The sequence below is a fragment of the Myiozetetes cayanensis genome, unplaced genomic scaffold (genome assembly GCF_022539395.1).
Source record: "Myiozetetes cayanensis isolate MyiCay16 unplaced genomic scaffold, myiCay2020 scf6-25, whole genome shotgun sequence".
NCBI lineage: Eukaryota > Metazoa > Chordata > Aves > Passeriformes > Tyrannidae > Myiozetetes > Myiozetetes cayanensis.
Window position 1 is genome coordinate 51,388,493 of NW_026087853.1, and position 13,782 is coordinate 51,402,274.

At 42.3% G+C, this 13,782-nt stretch overlaps 1 protein-coding gene across 2 annotated transcripts in view; it reads right to left on the reverse strand.

Annotated features, from left to right (window-relative positions):
- Positions 1-1,771: 1,771 nt before the first annotated feature.
- The window catches only part of SCUBE2 (signal peptide, CUB domain and EGF like domain containing 2), a 41,262-nt gene continuing 29,251 nt past the window's right edge, over positions 1,772-13,782 (reverse strand). For both annotated transcript variants that reach the window (XM_050336486.1, XM_050336484.1), the window contains 6 exons: positions 12,219-12,386; positions 9,513-9,674; positions 8,126-8,323; positions 7,409-7,561; positions 6,323-6,402; positions 1,772-5,587 (listed from right to left, as the gene is read on the reverse strand). In XM_050336486.1, coding sequence (XP_050192443.1) covers positions 5,435-5,587; positions 6,323-6,402; positions 7,409-7,561; positions 8,126-8,323; positions 9,513-9,674; positions 12,219-12,386 — 914 coding nt within the window. In that variant the 3' untranslated portion in view covers positions 1,772-5,434. The remainder of the gene's footprint in view (positions 5,588-6,322; positions 6,403-7,408; positions 7,562-8,125; positions 8,324-9,512; positions 9,675-12,218; positions 12,387-13,782) is intronic.

A 13,782-nucleotide genomic window follows, 5' to 3' on the forward strand; every position in this document is an offset into this window, starting at 1 on the left:
AGCTAGCCAGTGTGAGGGAGTTTCCTTAATGAATTCTGTATTTATAGACCTGTTTAGTAAGGAAAAAGATTTCAAGGTCATCTTTTTTTTTTTTTTCATTTTGTACTACACAGGTTTTTTTTAGTAGAACTTGAGAAACTATTGCTCTTCAAAATGTGCTTAACCAGAGTAAAAGCTTCACTAACATATTTTTAAACAGAGAAGGATTCTTTTTTTCTTTCCTTTTTAATGCTTAAAGTGATTTAATAAGGTTATTTAAAAGAGTAATGTGCAGAAAGTCATATATATTTTGCACTGACTTGGAAGAAAAACTAGATGAACTTACTGACTGAGCAGAATCTGTCCCTTGAATTCTCTTGCTCCTTCTGCTTTCCCCACAGGTGTTAATATTTGCATCACTGCTCATGGGTGTCCCACAGTGCCAGCAGAATATACGTTGTGTGAAGCAGAGCTCCACAACAGAGAGTGAAAATCTGCCTGTGAGCAAAACAATTGTTCGAACTAGATGGGCAGCAGCAGGATGTGATGTAGGACAGGCCGGTTCCAGGGATCCCCAGAAACAAACCTACTTGTCCCAGCCCTGAGTTTGGCTCAAGTTCTTTAGGAAGTACTTGTCTCCTCCAGTGGCAGCCTTGCACAAGCACAGGAGCAGCATTCAAAGGAAGAGTGGAAGTATAAATACATTTTAGTTGTGACAGGTTTTGCACTCCACATCTATTGCGTTTACAGGATGTCATCTATATGCATGATAGAAAAAGCATTTGCATTTAAGCTTATTTAATTCAGAGATATCTGTGGACCACTATCCTTGCATTCTGTTACAAAGGATTATCATAATACCATTCCATCCTGCTTACCCACAGCAGACCTCCTCTGATTCCTTGGATTTAAATAAGCTTCAAGAAGCTTCAAGTCTTGTTCTCTATATTTTGCTATTAAGTATTTCTGTTATGTAAACACCCAAAGGTCCCAGTCAGACTTTCAGCTCCCACTGCTCTGGGAGTTCACAAGATAGTTCATATTGACATTCCCTGTCCCGAGGGTATCTGGGCAGTCATGTGTCCATCACTGCAATCCACCACTGGCAACATTCACTGTATCAGGAAGAATATTTGAATAACAGTTTTCTGCTGTGATTAGCCTGTAGTCATCATACTTTTCCATGACCTCTGTATCCCTGTATGTCATTCACTCTTCTGTCTTAGCCACATAAACCAATGTCACCTTTTTACAGCAAACAGCTGAATTACCGAGTTGTGCCTTCCAAAACCACACCAAATGAGCCCAGGTGGCTGCATTCAGTGGAATACAGATCAGTTCTTGTCATTGTGACCAAAGGAAGCAAAGGGTCAAATAAGCAATTGAATAAATTAAGGAGAAGATATTTGGATTAGTTTTATAAATTTGACAGACTGACTAAAACTAATAATCTTAACATACCAAAAAATCCCCAAACCCAGAAAAATAGGATTAAAAGTTATTGCTATAGATTGACTCATTTACAATTTCATACGACTTAATTATATTTTTTAATTCCAAGAAATTAAGCCACTGAATTCAATGGCACTGTATTGCAGTCTTAAAAATATTCTGTGAATTAGTGTCTTAACGCAGGTTTTTTCTTTGTTTTCTTAAGTTTGGGTTTGGGGTTTTTTAGTTCTTTTTAAGTTTAAACAACGTGGTGGGGGGAGGGGTTGTGTTCAATTTCAGTTTTTTAGGAAAAAATCAGATGAATCTACAAAGTAATAAAATTCTTTGGAGTTACCTTAAGTTGTTTATTGTCTTCATGTAGCTTGTTCCAACAACCCAATTAACTCCAGCTCATCGTATAGGAAACATTTTTAGAATAATTATTAGAAATTATACCAGGATAATTCTGTTATTATACTAGCCAGAATGATGTGCACCACTAAATATGTGAAGAATTATATCTTTATGGGTATAGATGTAGGCTAGTATTATACTACATGAAACAGAATGCTATGGTAAACAGATGTTTGCAGGATAAAGTCTATATGATGTGCAAAAACTTGCTACACATCCATTAATTTTGTCACAATACTGTTGTTTAGCACAGCAAAGATAACTAAAAATATTACCCAAGAACTTCATGCAACTGAAAGTTCACTGGTTTATTTCTCTTACCAAGAGTAACAGCCTGAAACATTTTACATTAATTTACAATCATGAACAAGATCCTTATGTTTAGCTCATGTAGGTGACATTAAGTCATCCAGTTAATGCTAATTATTATTTCAAAAATTAAATCTTTTTAAAGTTTTTATAAGGTTAAACATTTTTTGAACCATTTGTTGCCAAAACACAACAGTCTACAACCACACAGAAAGTAGAAATTAAAATTTCTACAGAGCCACTACCATCACTATGAAGATACAATGCCAAGTGTTTACAACATTCTGCAAGTTATCACTTCTCCCAGCATTCAAGAGAGCAAAAATTCCCTCTTCACTTTTTGCTGTACACACAAGAATTACAGTAAAAGGGGAAATTTTGATTCATAATGTTAGATCGAGGGTAACAGAAGTGCTTCTGAGTCATTTACTTTGAACGTTGAAAATGAACAGAGCTGTGGAGCAATAAGGATTCTCCTCTAAGAAAGGGCAGGTTTTCCCCTCAGCCTCGGACCATGTACCAGACATATCCACTCCTCTCCTTCCACAGACAGCAGCAAAACAGCCTCTGCTCATGGGGCAACAGAGGAGCGAAGTCGAGATCCACAGTACAGACCTGAGGCGAGATGTGGGTCCCAGGCAACCATGCAGAGCTGGAACTGTGGGACTGCAAGAGGAGGTGGAGTGCGATGAACCCAGAGTTCGAAACAGTAATTCATGCACAGAGCAAGAAAGCCCTGCTTCACCAATTAGAAACATTTGAAGGTCTCACAGCTTTGTTTTTTCTCGAACCCTTGTTGAAACCAATCACTGATTTGTGTGTCACTCAGCAACACGCAACAGAACCGCTCAGATCTGTAGCCTTCCTGGGAGGGAACACAGCAAGAACTGTGCTGCTTCCTTTGGCAGAGAGCACACAGACCACAGCAAAGCCACTCTGCTGGGCTTGGCCCAAAGCTGGCACGCCATGGTCACCCCCAGTGCCTCGCTACCAGAGCAGAACTGCAGCATCTCAGTGCTCCACTGCCACAGAGACATGGCTGGTGGGTCACTGGGACTCACTGACACACTGCATCTGGCGTGGGAAGCCTCCAAGAGCAGAGGGGTACGGGCTGTGTAGCCAGAGAGAAACTCATGAAGTATTTTCCTGGGATCTCTCCATGACAGTACACTTCCCCACAGATGCAGCAAAGCCTTCTTCCTCCTGTTTTGGTATTCCTCAGCCATTCCTCTCACCAATCACACTGCCTCATACCTTCTTCCAGAAAACCCCCGTCCTCCCTCCCCCCAGAGGCAGCAGGATGCTGTTCAGGACAAATTCTCCCCCTGCTTCACTCCTCCTGCTCAAGCCCATTTGCTTCTTTTGCTGCAGGCCTGGCAGCCCTGTTTCTGGAATGGACATCCACCACCCTGCCACAGACATCCACCAGCAGCTGCTGGAGCCCCAGTACAGCCAGTTAGAACACAGCTCTCCCTCTCCTGGTGGCAGGACAAACCATTTTCCTCCTCTGCCCAGACCATGGCAGTTCCTCCACAGCACCACAGGATGTCCCATCCTGAGAGACTCTGCTCCCCAGCTGTGACCAAAGCCATGGCCCCTTCCCATCACACCATGGCCAAGACATGTCCTTACCACCCACAGGCTGCATTGCCTCCCGTCACAGAGCAGGGCTGCCACGGCATGGCAGCTCAGCAGGGCTGCATTTGGGAATACCCTTTTGCTCCCAACAGTGTAGGGAAGAGATTCAGAGCCCGGCTCTTGATGAGAGTTTTCTCTGTCACACTGCGGACGTAGCATTATTCACATACAACAGTTAAATACCACATAGCAATGCAACAGAACCCAGGAGATCTGACTCCACACCCTAGGAAAGAGAACGTTTGTCCTGGCTACCTTGTGAAGTGTCACTGCCTTTCCTAAGGTGGCACAGAGTGGGAGTTTGGTGTCCACTGCACCCCCTGACACAGTCAGTGACTGAAAGACAGAAGTCATAAGCCCATTTCCAAACATGTGGGACTGTGGCCAGCTTCCTTCAAAGCAGAAGGCCCCCAAGGTACATTATTCTGAGGGAATGGATTTGCACAGCCAGAGGACATGAAAGTGTGGACAGAAAAGCACTGAGACAACATTTTGATCAACACAGTTCTCCTTACAGGCCCTCTCAGAATAGCCTTCTCTCACAGAGGAAACACAGCCTGAGGAAAAGGACACAGAGTTTGGGGATCTTGGACAGCATTTTGCCATAGATGACTCCTGCGGCCACAGTCTGGCTGAGTCATTGTGTCCCTCCTTTTCTCTAGCCAGACAGGGAAAGCAGCCCTTTCCTGCTCAACGAGGCCATTGCAAGGTGCTCAGACAAGGTGAGGAATATAAGGATTGAGGTTCATAGCTTATCCAGGTTTAAACAGTGATGTACAAAAGCACAATCAATGCAAAGCCTGCATTTAAAATGAGGCTTCTGTGTTCAACTGCAGGTGCTCAGAGGACAGAGTTTTACACTACTTAGAAGATACCTTGTGCTGTCCCAGACCTATGCACAGGGACAGCACTGGGATCTAGCAAAGAATCTGATCTAACAGTTGCAGATAGCCCAAAATGGAAGTGTTCAGCAGGTCAGGGCCTGTTTTCTGATGCTGTGGTGCCCTTGGTTTATTCTGGTATCACTCCATTTAAACAAACAGGTCATTAGCATGGGCACTGTGTGAGCCAGACCCCAAACATTCAAGTTAATATTCAACCATTTGCTTATTCCTCCATATGCTTCATACAACACATAGTTCAAAGAAAAATTACACCTTGTGCAATTCTTGGACTCACTGGTTGGCTCTGAATTTCCTGCATAGCAAAAGTTAAGAGAGACATCAATCCTGTCCTCACTTTTAGCGAGACCAACCATGAGCCCAGCTTTGTAGAGGTAACATGCATTAATGGCAGCCCAGGGTTCATCCCGAACCACACTACTTAGCTTGTCTGTCCTCATTAGCTTTTAGAGTCACTGATGAAGCAACAGGGCAGAGCTCTACAAACTTGTGCTTGGTGCCATTCAGTTACATAAATTATGGGCAGTCTGTAATTCAGAAACCCGTGAAGTATCCTTGGTACCCAACGGGTATGAAAGGAATCAAAATTTTGTTCACCAAAATATTTATATTAGCTGAGAAAGCCAAACTCTGCCAAGAAAGGAGCTGGCAAGCTTCCCTGGAGTGTCTTTGCCAGTGTGTAAAACACAGAAAGCACCCCCACCTACCACAGCCCCTCTGTGCATGCCCAGGGCTGGCTGAGCTTTTAAGTACAGTGCCAACTATTTGTAAGGCCTCAAAAATCTGGAAACTTTTGAGCGCAGAAGCCGAATGAAGGATCTCGGGAACATCTCTCTTGACTCTTGGGCTGTGTACTTGAAGTAGTTCTGTGGATGTGCCAACACGTCAAACAATGCTTTTATCAGCTTCTTGTCCTAGAAAAAGGAAAGCAGATTTTACAGTAGTTCCAGAGAGGAGTTAAGGTCAGTATTACCAAAGTTTAATGACTGTTTAACTCGTGAAAGATTATGGGCATTTATTTTTCAAGTATTAATGCTTGAAAACTAGTGAAGCAAGGCTGACATTCAGGCCTCAGAGATGTCACTGGAGTTTCACATTAGCAGCACCAGGATTTCTTCCCTCCTCATACTTTCAAGAACAGCAAACAAACCACAAAACAAACACACACTTGATCTGATATCCAGCAAAATAAAGGTTTGCTTGGGACAACATGCACTCAACTTGTCTATGCAAGTCCCCTAACTAAGGTCAGAGAAATCCACAAAGAGATATTTTTCACACAGGGAGGAAAAGCCTTTGGTAATCTACAGGCTATAAGTAGCAGCACCAAGTGCTTCCCCAAGAAATTAAATGCCATGTCACTCAGTCTGCTCCACCACTTCCTTCCAGCACAGTCTATGTGAGGCTGAAAGGGCTACTATTACCACAGATTTCCTTAGAAGGTCTGATCCACCTTTAATCCCCCTGGGCAAAGGGTCTCATATTCGTTGCTCTGCACAATCAGGACGTGCTGATTGATCCCATTTCCCTGGAGCACACACATCTAGCGCACTAAGGAACAGATCTGATGCAGAGCAGAAAGGAAACTCACTTGCACCAAATAATGTAATTTTCAATCAAAACCAACATGCTTAGTGGAAGGAATGTACCTTAAGTATTTCTTGATGATTTTCAGATGCATAAAGTCTACCATCCCGGACAATGTCTTCTATTAGTTCTTGGTAATCCTCTGTGGGGAATGCACAAGAGAGTAATTTGCAGGTTCACTTCACTTACATACTCAATACTTCCTTTGGTTCTTCTGCCCCCAGAAGAACCAGTGGTACTTGGGCCTCACATTAGCAGTCAGAAAATATTCCAAGTGCTTTTCTACAAAGAAACTACAAATCCCATTTACAATGAGAACAGTGCACCGTGCTGAGCTGCCCAGCATCAATCTGTCATAAGTGAAAGAAATCATAAAGCACTTAAGATTGTGGTGCACGCTGTAACCAAGTAATCTCACAAACCAACTGCACTGCAGGAACACACCTGTAAACACCCACAACCCACTACTGACTTTTTTCCACAGGAAAAGGGATAAAAAAAGGAGCTAAGGGGAAGCTTTCTTAAAAGACAACCTCCTGGTCAATCAAAATTTTAAATGCTTCAAAGGCAGAGGTCTCCGCTGGAAAATTAATTATCCACTGTTGATGAAACTCTGCAGAGCACAGCAAAGATGACTCTATCATTAATCCAGTGTGAACAGAACATACAATATCACAACACTTATGCTGAAGTGCAAAGCCTCAGCTCCAGTTTCACTTCTGATGATTCTGGCAAGGACAAGGTGAAAATCTTTCTCCTCAAGCTTCTTTTCAATATAAGTGTTTTGCTATCTGATCACAAATGGTAGCAGCAACACAATAAATCAGAGGCACTTGGGCTGAAGCAACCCAGAACTGGGAAGGCACAAAATTGCATAAAATTTAGATTCTAGTTCTGAGCTCTGCAGTTTACAGGCCAGAGTCCAGAACCCCAGATCTTTCTTTAGGTCTGTGGAAGATTGGAAATACAGTGGCACTTAAGGCTACAGTGCAATGCAGAATTTCTTTAACTATCTTTAAATGAAAACAGCTACTGGGAGCTAGTGACACTGCTGAGAGCACTGGGCTACCCTGCTGCTTAGGGAGTGGAGTTCTGCACTGCTGCAGCTGCACTGGTCCACATAGGCTCAGCTGCTCACACCCACTCACCATCATATGTTACATAAGGAACTTGGAATCCTTTGGCACTGTTCCCTTCATTCGACTTGAACTGGATCCACAATTTCTTAGACCTAGAAGTGAAAGCTATAGGGCGTTCGTAGGTTTGACAGGTCTCGTACGTGGTCACTGAGTTGGAAGAAGCTTTCAAAGAAAACACATAATAGGCAGTTATCTGACAGTGCTTCACACTAACAAACAATTAGAAAATAGGTGACACTACCATGACAAAAAAGCTTGCTGGTGTTAAGAAAAGTCCCCAAAATATGGCAGGCCATCAGTAGATGGTAGGCCATCGATGAGTGACTTCTTGGTTAAAGAACATTTTCCCTTTTCCTAAAAGAAACAGCCTACTGTTTGAAGGATGTGACTATACTAGAAACTGTTCATACATACATCAGGCACCTTCAGGGGATTAGCAAACTCTTCCTAATCTAGGCTAGAACTGCTCAGCATAATACATGTCTAGTTAGCTTGAACCATCTACCCGTTCTTAACAACTTCTCAGAGTTCACTGACACATCATAGCCTTGCACCTTTGTCTCACCCAAACCTATGGAGCAGCACTGCCAAACAGGACTTCTCAATTTCCCATTTAAAGAAATTTCAACTCTTAAGTAGAGGCCAGCCAGGTTACATTTAGTTTATGTAAACAGAAATGCATGTGAGAAAACTGTGTTGCCTGCGTTGTAGATATTTCGGACTTACAACTTTTTCTCATCACCAGGTAGTCTCCACACTCATCTTCTATCGGTAGAAATATTTCTGGAACCACAATCAGAATACGGCGCTTTGGCGGTGGGTTAATATTCCAAGTGCACTCAGTGTTTGCGGGATAGTCCCCAGGATAGTTTGGTGATTCAATATATCCAGTGTAATCTCCCAGTTCACCTCCACACTGCCTGTCTGAAAAAGCAACATGGTATGCAAGACAAGGAAAAGTGAGGGCATCCCACAGCTCCTCAGCGGTCACTGTCAGGAACAGTACACAGGTGACAGACGGGCACACTTTTCTGTTTGCAGCTGGTGCAGGTACAGTTCTCTTTGCCAGCTTCAATTCACACTGCTGCCTGCCTCTGCCTGACTGTTTTAATCAATGTTGAGACATAAAAACACAGATTAATCACTGTTAATACAGCAGGTGCTATGGACGAAGCCGTGCCAAGCAGCAAGGCGAGGCAGTGGTAAGAGGGCACAGCAGTGGGAAAGCAAGGATGCTCCACTTGCTTGTACCAGCCAGAACTTTTATACAAGTACCAGCTGAGGCTGAACTGGAGCCTGAGGTGCTCTGCTCAGTCACCATACCCTGCAGCAGCACAGAACAGGGAGTAGAGCAGGCCCTTTCTCTGCACAGATCAGCACTGCTGGCAGTAACAGAGGTCAAACCCCAGTGCAGGATGCTTTGCCAGTGCTCCCCAACTCTGTGCAGCCACAAGGGTTTGGGCACTGTAACAGTGACGTGTGGCTGTGACATGCCCCAGGAACAGATTCTGTCAGTGAGAGACATGCAGTGTCCAGGAACACATTTCTGTGTAGGTATGTGTGCATATGTCTGTGTGTACATAAGTGTCTCCAGAGGTGGTTCTGAGCAGTCACCTCTCTGCCCTCTATTTTCCCTCTTTAATTTACCCTCAGCTTCCCACACTACAGCTACCATAAATCTAGAACAGTGGTTCTATTTGTAGTTGCCTTTTTCAAAGGCTGTTATTAAGAAGAAATGGTTACTAGAGCTATTAAGTTTTGTGAGCCAGTTCCTATTCCTTTTAATAGGAGGGAAAAAAATCAGGGTGCCAAGAACACAGACTCTGCTATATGATGGGAGAAAAGATTTAATAAGCAAGATCCTGATCAACCCAGCACCAGCAGGCAAAACACAATCATCACTTACCATACAAAAATGATGGAATCAGTCTGCAGAAATGGTCTCTCAGAGACCTCAATAAGTCATTTGAGAGGTGAGAAGCAGGCAGGCAGCAAAAGAGGAGCAACACCTCTGCTTTCTCTCCAAGCCCCCTGAGCAAAGCTAAGTTCTGCCCTTAGGGCCACTCTGAACATTAAAGGTAAGAGATCATCAAAGCCATCTTCCTGTACTTACTTTTGCACTGTGTTATATTTGTTGACCCATCAAAATCAGTAGTGGTGTTTCCAGGGCATGCAATGCAGTAATTTTGTCCAAACTCAGGCTGGTACGTCCCAACTGCGCAGCGAATACACCGATGAGTTGTGGTGTTATAAAAATGACCAGGTGAACACTGAACTGGACAGTAATTAAATATGCATCATGGTTAAAAGAGTGGCAGTAGCATAAAATACGACTTCATAGATTTGTATAGGACCTAGTCCAATTTCATCAACTGAAATGCCATATTCATAAACAATGAGGGTAACAGAGCAGAGGTAACTGAATAAATTTCAGTGTATCAGCTCATTTTGTTCAAGTTCAGAATTTTCAAATGCAATGCAGTAGAGCAGTTCTGCGTGAAAGCAGCAGTAAAAGAGGTGGGGGAGTGAGTATAACCACCATGATTTTGTAAGAAGGACACCAAGTAGGACAATGTGTTACCAGATGGTTTAGCCACAGACATTTGACTTGGAAGATGGACTGCCTGTGGAAAATACTAGCTAAACCTTTCTTCCCTGCCTGCTCATGCCAGGCTGCTGCATCTTGGATAGCCCTGAGACCAGCTCAGCCCAAGCAGAGGTGAGAGATGCTGGTCCTCTACAAGGATTTTTGTATCACGGCACATTGTATCAATATTAGTGACTAAACTGGTATAGGGCCACCTTCTCTTATGATCACACCTTGTCCTTCAACAACAGGCCATGACTCAGGGTACAGTCACCTCCACCAGCTCTGCTGCTACTTTATTTCATCACATCAAAACGTCATTTTGTTAGCAAGACACATGAGCTGTAGCCCTCCCAGAGCTTGCTGAGAGCACCTCCTGCATCACCAAAGTGAGGCCCCATTCCAACACACCAGCTCTTCTATAAACACAACAGATTTTATGGAAGTTTCAGACGTGAGATAGACAGATGTAGGGGAAAAATACTTTCTAGCAAACTTGCAAATTTTTTCCTAGTTTCCTGCATGGAGAGAGGAAGATTGAAATCTGAGAAAATACAGGACTCCAAACACCTCTGTTTACATCTCTAATTTGTGGATTTTCATTTGATTTTGCTTAGGTATTCTGCACCTATGCTCACCATCAACTGTACTGAAACCAAACAGAAAGCAGTCAGGAGCTTCAGCCATATGTCATCTTTGCTCTTAACTCTATCACTACCTTGCTTCCTTTTTTCTTGTGGGGTTCAAAAAAAAAAATTTCCTATTCCTTTTACGTCATTTAGCAAGTTTATCTCTCTCAGCTCAACATTAAAATAATTTACTGTCTACTATCAAATGTAGTTTTCTGTGCTGAACAGTCCCTTTTTTCTACTTGTTTTAAGCTCTGCTTACTCCTAAATAATTCTAGTCTTGTTGAGCTTTGTAAGCTAGCCCAGCCTGGAATCTTTCCCTGTGTGCTGCCCCAATCCAAATGTTTCAGATACAAGTTCCAAATAGTTCTTGCATCTGTGATTCTATGTCTCATGTGGCCTCTTCCACAGGCAAATCCCTGAGCTCTTCATTCCAGCTAATAGAAAAAATTCCTTTAATCTCCACTCCCGTTTGGAAACTGAACCTCATTTATAGACTTGATTTTGTTTATGTTAAAGTAAAACTGAAATCACTTCCTCTTATCTTGATCCAAAGTGTTTAATGTGTTCTTTTAGTACTTCAGTTTTTCAAAATTAAGTATGAAACAACTCTATTAGTGGATTCAGTGCTCCTTCACTGAAGAAATCCATTAGATATCACACTATTAGCAGTAATATTAATTCTTAAACTGTACTGCAAAATTCTTATAACATGTTGCAATTCTCAATAGTAAACATATCTTAACTGACACTAGACAGATCTCTTAACTCAAACCACTCCCAAATGTTTGCCATCAGGACCTTATTTCCATACCTTATTTTCACTCTGCAGCAGTAGATTTTCTACTAAGATTTTTTCCTCAGGTGATTTTTATAAGAAATTTTCTTTTACCCATTCTTTAGGACATTGAGCAAACCATTATACTGATTAACATTCCATCTCTCTCCACAGACACATATATTTATCACCATTTTCAGACAATTTTGTGGCCCCCTTTCAGCTGTTTGAATTTCAGAGACCAAACAATGATGCTTACAAAATTCCATCATTTTTAAAGATATGATTCCCATTTGATTTTCAGTCCTGATTAAACCTTGGGAGCTGATTGCACATCAGCTCCACCGTGACCAAATTTAGAGGGTTGTCTGAGTTGCCACAGGGTTAAGCTGAATGCTCACCTTTTAGGTTTAGCCCAAGCCAGTTTCCCATTATGAACATGAAGAAAATATTTTCTTACTTATGCACCAGGACTGAAATCCCCTCCTTTACATTTACATGTTGATGCTGCACTTAAAACCCAAAATGTCTTGAGACTTTTTCTTCCTTTTTTTCCTTAGTATGACTCATCACAGATCAACAGCTTTATTACTGATTGACTTCCATAGATCTCTCAACCCCTTCTAAAGTCTTGTATAAAGATCAGTTACAGAAAGAATTGAGGCTTTACTGAGTTCCCTTGAAGCCAGGCCAGGCCAGCCAGTTCTGAGAGTGATAACTGATCCTTGAAAGGAGGAAGACCCTTCTCTGAATGCCCTGCTTGGAGCAGTGCCAGTTACTTTTGCCTCGGAGTAACACGGTTCATCAAATAAATCTCGACCTTACCTTTGGCCTCGCAGTCCTGAAACAAGGATGCACTGCTGTGTCTTGTGGTCAGACCTCCTCCGCAGGGAAAGCAGGATACCCTCCCAGCTTCGGGCTGGTACGTTCCAAGGGGACACGGCAGACACGGTCTGAAGCCATCAGGAGAATGTTCACCTGGGGAGCACTGATCTAGAAGAGGAAGGACACACTTGCTTCAACCTGTACATTACAGATGAGGGTGTGTTACTGAGCCTGTACAGGATCTGAAACCTCACGGTGAAACTGCTCTCCTGCTTACCTGGGAAGTGGGAACCAGGGTTTCAGAGCTGAATGCAAGCAACAACATGAACAGAGCTTAATACATCCAGTGTACTCTGTCAGATAGAAACAGACATTGGTAATCTTTGTGCTAGTGAGCTCTTCTGTGAGCTGGAGTGGATTTCACGCTTTGTTGCAAGGCCACACTGCACACTTGGCCCATCCAGTGCTCTCTGCTCATCTGCACAGGGCAATTGCGTACTGATTATCTCCTCTTTCTAGCTGAAGAGCTTTTGGACTCTTCCCAAGTGAAATAATTTAGTACTGAACCTAAGAGGCCAAAAATGTACTTCATATTTCTATAAGTATTTTAATCCTAATGTTATTGAATATTCATACTTCATAACCATTAGCATTACTGGATTGTGTGAGAACCTCGAGCACCACAAGTAATTGTGTAAATTCATTAAACTAAATACTATGCATGCCTCAAAGACATTTAAAGTAGAAATATTCTTGCCATTCCTGATACTGGATCTTTTATCTGTATTTTACCTGCACATCTGTGCACTGGATTGTTGTGTTCTGTGTGGTACATAGAGAGCACTAAATCCGACTGATTTTACTTAAAACACAAACCTCAATATTATCTAACAAGTCCAGCAATATTTATGAGTATCTTTGAAAAGTTTTGATTTTTAAACTTTTCACAAAAGAACTGGTTTCAGTACCAGTATTTAATAATTACCCTGCTCTGGAAAGCCACAAAACACCGCTGCAGTTGTTCAGCTGTGCTGAAAAATTCTGTCCTTTTAAGACCTGTTACGATAATAAACTGTTAGTTTTAGTTTATAGCTCCAATAAATCACTCAGTGAATAGCTGTTTTGTTAGGAAGTTAAATTGGCCTTGGCTTCATTTCAGGATATATGACTAACAACAAGCAGGGCATTAACTACCGGTCATGATCAATGATGAAGAGTTTTGTTTATGGCTGATACACTGTGTGGAAGAGTGAGTGTTCCTCCTTAGCTTAAAAATAAAATGCAGCAGGTTAAGCAATGCTCTGTAGCTTATCAATGAAGGCTTTTGAGGAAGTCTTAGCTCTTGGTTCTATTTCCACCACACATCACTTCTGCCCTCATAAGGACACACATTCATTTGCTCCCACACTTTTCAAGCCTTTCTCCATTTTATAAACATTCCTACAGAACACTCATCTCTGTACACTTTGTGCACTTCAACAAACATGAATGAATTAAGGCTTTCATTGCAGCACTCCTAATAAGGTAAGGAAAGAGCACTATTTACAATTCCATGACAAGGAAA